This window comes from Anopheles moucheti, chromosome 2, assembly GCF_943734755.1.
Source record: "Anopheles moucheti chromosome 2, idAnoMoucSN_F20_07, whole genome shotgun sequence".
Classification (NCBI taxonomy): domain Eukaryota; kingdom Metazoa; phylum Arthropoda; class Insecta; order Diptera; family Culicidae; genus Anopheles; species Anopheles moucheti.
Window position 1 is genome coordinate 40,597,470 of NC_069140.1, and position 6,017 is coordinate 40,603,486.

Here is a 6,017-nt window from a genome sequence, read left to right on the forward strand (position 1 = left end):
GAAAGGAGTCACGGTTCACTTGCTTACAGCAATTGCAAGCGCGAGCCAAGTATTGCAATGGTCGATCAGTATCCCTGAAAGAAAACCAACTGGTGATCGTCAAAGAAGACAACATGCATCCTACCTTGTGGACAATGAGGCAGATTATTTCGGTTCATCCTGCCAAGGACGGAACAGTTCGCGTAGTGACGCTGCGCACAGCATCCGGTAAACACGTCGTACGCGCAGCAAACCGGTAGGTAATGTTACCCAATCCAAATGGGCCCAGCAATTTGGATAAGAAGATTGGCATTGGCACTGAATAACATGCAGCAACAAACCATTTTTACGTTTATTTACTTTTATAGTTGCAGTGATAACAAGGCAAGGCACATACACGTACCCATATATACCCATAAATTCAATTTCTTTGGTGACCGGAATGTCAGAATTAGGGTTTATAAAAGAACATTCCTTTCACATTCCTATCAAACGCATTAGAGTGAAGGGGGAAAAGGCAACACGGATCCTGCATCTCTTTCGTATTTTGCGCCGATCCGTCCGTCGAAAACGCTCAAAAACGGTGGAATTTTTGGTTTCCGACACCAAGAGAGCATGATCAACGAAGAGGTAGCTCAAATTTCCGTACCACGTGGTATCATTTCATATAGCTGTACCTTTCCCTCTAGTGATCATAGCGCTTGATCCGTCAACTGATCTTTCATCTCTTTCCGTTCGTCCAATCAGTACAGTGCGTACCATACCTGTGCACAAGTTTATTTTTACGCAAATAACAATGTGGAATATTGATGGAAATTATTGATGTATGGCATCCTTCTAAACCCATGACGACAAGAGATATGAATGTTGGAAAATAACTGAACAATAAACAATACATCATGTCTTCGGAAATAGTGGCACTGCACATTTCCTACTGCTAATAATTAAAAAACTGAACTTCTGCACAGTTATGAGACGCACTGTACGAACTGGATGGATGAAACGAGACGGAGGATTCTCGCCACAGTAGCTGAGCTATTTGCTCTATCGATCGCTCTCGCGAGAGGGCCCTTGTTTGATAGTATGTGTAACTAATAGCCAATCGTAGAAGATCTTTAATTGATCAATAGCATCACAGCGCATGATAATGTGAGCAAGCGTTATCGATGGCGGATCCTTGTGCGAATCAGATTGATGTTATCTCCCTTCGTGGATGCTCTCTTGGTGTCAGAAATCACAAAACCGGTCGCTTTTTGGTGGCTTCGATCGCGCATGCGCGGAGAGACTTTTCGACGAAAGGAAAAGCGCAAAAATAATATGCAATGACGACTGAGATGACCGTGTGCTCCTCTAGCTTTAATTGAAGGTGATTAATTCTTTCCATTTTGCTCTCTGTTGTCCCTTAACAAAGATTGTCATCAAGAAGAAGAATTACCATGTGGGAATGTGTCAATCTGCTGAAATTTGTGATATGTGATATCTATTGTACTGCTCTTTATCCGTATCGTCGTATGCTGAGCGGTGTCCTCGTCCTTCGGGCACCGGCACAGCTCAGCTCGCCGGTATATTCATGCAAACTCTATGCTCAGTACATAACCGCATGCAATTATGAGGTGCGATCAGCATCTGCTGGTGGCGACGCTTCCTTCTAAACGCTTTTACGTACGTACGTGTTTATATGAAGTATTTTGTGGACAGTGTTTTTGTGTGTTTATTAAAAGTTTATTTAATAGTTCGATTTTCGGATTCGAGAGTTGAGTTGAGAAAAGGGATCAACGGCGGATCAAACGGTAGGCGGGAGTAGGTGGTCGCCTAGGGCCACGCCGTGTTGGAGTCCCCAAAAAATGTGTGTAATAGTAAAAGGTGTGTACATAGGCCCCATCTCTTTATGCTACAGGGGTCCCCGAAGGGTGCCACAAGAGGCCGCTGGCGAAATTTGACCGCGAACTACCCGTGGGATGATTCAAAGTGAGTTCAGAAGCCCCTTCTTGCTGCGCCTTTAGCTTTGCCTCATTTCAAGGGCCTTGTAGCGACCAGGACGCCACCTGGCGCAAACAAGACGTAACAGGAGAAAAGATCCTTGGGTATTAGGAGACAGGGCAAGGGATAATATAAGAATAGGACAGCTAGTGGTGCACGTTCGCATCAGAATATAAAAGCGTTGGCGAGCTTAATCTCGCTCTCTGCTCCTGCCAACGTCCAGCACGTCGTTACGATCGAAACCACTACGCACCGCGTGTGCCCACCGAAAAGTAATTATAAATTAGCAATAAAACGAGTAAATACTCGCCACGAAGCTAAAGCCTCAATGCCCCCCAATTCATTGTTTTGAAAATTAGAGGCCCCATTTATAATTCCGCCCTGGGCCTCCACGGGGATTGATCCTCCACTGATTTTATTCATATTCTATGACAATGCTAGCTATGTCGTAGTACACCACGCACCGAAAGGATATTTTCGATATACCAAGGATATTTTCGATCAATTTTTTACCTTTTTCATTAGATTTTAAATAAATTTAAAAATGGATAAATTTCCAGAAATCGCAAAATCAGCACCAATTTTTTTTGGGGCCCCCAACACAGCGAGGCCCTAGGCGACCGACTACTCCGCCTACCGTTTGATCCGCCGCTGTCGAAGCCCTTCCTTCGCATAACGCCTTCCAGAACTGTGTTGAATTGCAGACAGGAGAGCCTCAGTCTGTGATGAGCTTGTTCGAAACTCTCGCCTTGTATTCTACTCCATTATATTGGTCAAGAGCCGCAATAGCTTCCCAGGGAGTACGTACTGCTGCAAGGTGTTCCGCCGATATTACAATTCAATCTACGACGACATTGAACAGTGAATAGATCGTTCATAGTGCTCTAGTGCTCACGGCATTTCTGAAGACCCTCGTTACATTACAACGTTGCGCCCAACAGTATGCAACGTGCACTGCAAAATTGAATTGATGTGGATCATACCTACTGCTACTGGTACTACTTGGTAGTACTCAATTTATCACTTTTAACATTGTGTAATAGCATACCCAACAATAGAATATAATAAATATTTGAAGTATATTTTTAATTTACTAGCAATTTATTACAAATAATAAGTACATTACTCCATCGATATGCCACAGCGGTGATAAAAAGGTTCTGCAAGAAATTTTACTTCGCCTGCGAAAAAAGAAATTCGTTTCAATTAACTAACTATACGACGCCGTATCCAACCTGTATGGCGATAAAGCGTAAAAACTAAACATAGTTTCTACATTGAACACATTTAGCATTTAGTGATGCTTGGACTATAATTCCAAGGGACCCCCTTAAAGCTCGTCAAACTACCCTTATCGTTTTTCAACTGTTTTCTGAACAGTTGAAACGTTTGGAACGAATGCGTTCCCCAGTGCCGTTCAAATTACCTTGCGCACTCGATTCTTCTGCAACGCCGCACTACGTGCTCTTTAACCCGACCTACTTGCGCTTATCAGTTGACGTGCGTGTTTGGTTTTTTTTTTTGCTTGCCGCATTAAGGGTTTATAATCGCCCAGGGTCGCCTCCCCTGCCTAAACCTTTACCAACAAATGGACGGTATTGGCGTGGCGTCGCAGCGTAGCCTTATGTTTAAACTGTGACCAACAGTCCGGACACTGGTAGGGAAAATCCTTTGCGTGAATCTGAATGTGGTCAGCCCATTGTTCACGCTCGTGAAAGCTTTCACTGCACACCCGGCATCGATATTTGCTAAAAGCGAAACAGCTACGGCTCCGGACGTGCCTTGCCAGGGACGGTGCATGCTGGAACTGTGCCAAACAGTTGGGACAGTGATGTTGCTTCCCGGCCAGGTGTGCCCTATTACCGTGCTCCTTCAATGCGGCAATCGTGCGGAAAGATTTTGGGCAGTACCGGCAGTGGTGATGCTTCCGTACAACGGGCGCTGGACTTGAAGAGGTGATTGATTTGATGCTCGGTGCTGATTGTTTCGAGGGTGTTGGCGAATAGCGCGCCGCATCACTACCACTATCGTCACCATTGGCAACGACCGTCGTCACTTGGATGAGATCATTCACCTTGTTGCTGCGCACGCGAAAGTGGTAGAAATCCTGCACCGCCTGCAGACACCGGTGACAGATGGCACATCCCGCGTCCACCGTGGAGGAAAGCTAAAAATAATGTACTGAGAATAATAATGTACATGCTAAACAAGGCAAACTACCCACACCGTACCGAGGTGACCGTCACCTTCAAACCGATATTGCAATACTGCTGCATATATGCGGCTGCATACGCTACCTTAATGTTGGTGCATTCGAAGATTTTCTTCACCAGCTCGGTCGCATTATTGGCATCATCATCGCGATTCGACGAAAACACTCCCAGCAAACTGTCCTTGCCCAGGCAAAGACGGCAGTACGTTTCCGGTCCAGCGGTGGGACTGCAAGAATAGACCAAAAAGTTAAATATTACTTCAGAAGCACATTTCGAATGGCGTTTTTGCTGATAATCATACTCACATCTCCATCGTTAGCTCCATTTGACGAATAGAATGAAAGCGTGCGCGTATTCAATGCAAATCTTTGTTCCACACTGAAAGATCCAAGCAACCCGTTCTTGTTTGCTGGTGGTGCTGCTGCGCCTGCTATTGCTCACTGCGGCTTATGGGTGTAATTGTGTATTTCACAACTTGCGCTGGTTGCTTCCGCGCGCCATACACTTGACGCGCTGTATCATCACTCTTGGTAACGGCTTTGTTTAACAACAACCCGGCCTTCTACGTTTCTACGTGATGATGCTTCATTTACACACACACACATGCTCGGGTGCCTTCGTCGCACAATGCACACAAGCTCGGTCAGCTGTGTTCGCGGTTCACAGTGTTCGTTCCGTCGAACCCCACAGCTTTTTTTGACAGCTGACCATACAAAGTGTTTGTTTTGTGTACCGTTGTTGTTGCTGCCTTACGTTCCTCGCTTTTTGCGCAACAGTACAATCCACTGCTCCGGGGAATTTCTACCACAGGATGGGGGACCATCGGAGACGCGTTTTGGATCTTTACAAACGGGTAAGCCGCTTGAAACCACCACAACAACCACCTTCACACACGAGAAACATTTGCTTGCTTACATTTCGCCTTACAACAGCTGCAGTACATGGGCCGCGAATATCCGGGCGGACCGGACAAATTTCGGCAACGCTGCTACAACGCGTTCAAGCGGCAAAGTGCCGAAACCGATCCGGAGAAGATCGAAAAAGCGATTGGATTGGGCGAGTACGTTGTGAAGGAAATCGAAGCACTCTACAGTCTGCGAAAGTATCGTGCGATGAAGCGACGATACTATGATGAAAAGTAGGTTATAAGCCGGCTGTGGTGTCGAAGTGTAGCTAAAAAGACAAGCCTATATTGATAAGAACAGTGTTTATTGATATGACAATGGAAGATAGCGCTTAGGCAAGTGTTTTAATGCTCACGATTCAAAGTAGAGATGCACACAACCACCAGCAACAAAATTGCAAACTAGGGATTGGGAAGAACTTTGCACCCTGATCATGTTCCAATGTACAGTGAACTTTTTTGTATGAAAAACTTGAAAGTGAATGGTGAATAAATACATCATATTGTAGTAGAAAAGCTTCCTAATACACTGATCGAGAAATGGTTGATCTACACAATTTCATCGCGAATTATTAAAAAAAAATTCTTACAGTAACAAAAAAACAAATAATGTAAGCAGAAATGAACAGCCGGGCATAGGTGGCGACTAGCAAAACATTGTCTACTATGAACAACCGCTCCAAAAAACAAATGCTTACATTATAATACATCGAGGCTATAGAAACGGTTTCATATTTACACACCCAATGCGTAAGAGTGGCATACAAGTTTATGTCTATCTTGTATGCGAGCTTGTACCCATTGTGTACTAAATTTTTTAAAACCAATTTCTTCCTCAGTTTTACAATAATACAAAGACTAATAATTCCACTCTGGACATAAAATATTGTTCGACCGTTCATATAACTAAACGAAAATTCTACGCTACCGTTCTCTCAAGT

The 6,017-nt window shown here is 44.4% G+C and overlaps 2 protein-coding genes across 2 annotated transcripts; one reads left to right on the forward strand and one right to left on the reverse strand.

Annotated features, from left to right (window-relative positions):
- Window positions 1-3,090: 3,090 nt before the first annotated feature.
- On the reverse strand, window positions 3,091-4,959 carry LOC128310615 (zinc finger protein 836-like). Its single transcript, XM_053047303.1, has 3 exons — window positions 4,478-4,959; window positions 4,257-4,398; window positions 3,091-4,126 (listed from the first exon to the last, which is right to left on the reverse strand). The coding sequence occupies exons 1-3, from the start codon at window positions 4,495-4,497 to the stop codon at window positions 3,530-3,532; spliced, it is 759 nt and encodes a 252-aa protein (XP_052903263.1). The 5' UTR covers window positions 4,498-4,959; the 3' UTR covers window positions 3,091-3,529.
- Window positions 4,887-5,598, forward strand: LOC128310616 (electron transfer flavoprotein regulatory factor 1). The gene is made up of 2 exons (XM_053047304.1): window positions 4,887-5,025; window positions 5,105-5,598. Exons 1-2 carry the CDS (start codon window positions 4,984-4,986, stop codon window positions 5,312-5,314), a joined length of 252 nt encoding a protein of 83 aa, XP_052903264.1. The 5' UTR covers window positions 4,887-4,983; the 3' UTR covers window positions 5,315-5,598.
- The last annotated feature ends 419 nt before the right edge of the window (window positions 5,599-6,017 follow it).

Bases quoted from the DNA above. Each gene is read 5' to 3' on its own strand.
- LOC128310615 (XM_053047303.1), bottom strand. From the start codon at position 4,497: ATGGAGCTAACGATGGAGAT. The intron at 4,399-4,477 runs GTGAGTATGATT...CTATTCTTGCAG, and splicing joins ATGGAGCTAACGATGGAGAT to TCCCACCGCTGGACCGGAAA. The intron at 4,127-4,256 runs GTAGCGTATGCA...CATTATTTTTAG, and splicing joins TCGAATGCACCAACATTAAG to CTTTCCTCCACGGTGGACGC.
- LOC128310616 (XM_053047304.1), top strand. From the start codon at position 4,984: ATGGGGGACCATCGGAGACGCGTTTTGGATCTTTACAAACGG. The intron at 5,026-5,104 runs GTAAGCCGCTTG...GCCTTACAACAG, and splicing joins TTTTGGATCTTTACAAACGG to CTGCAGTACATGGGCCGCGA.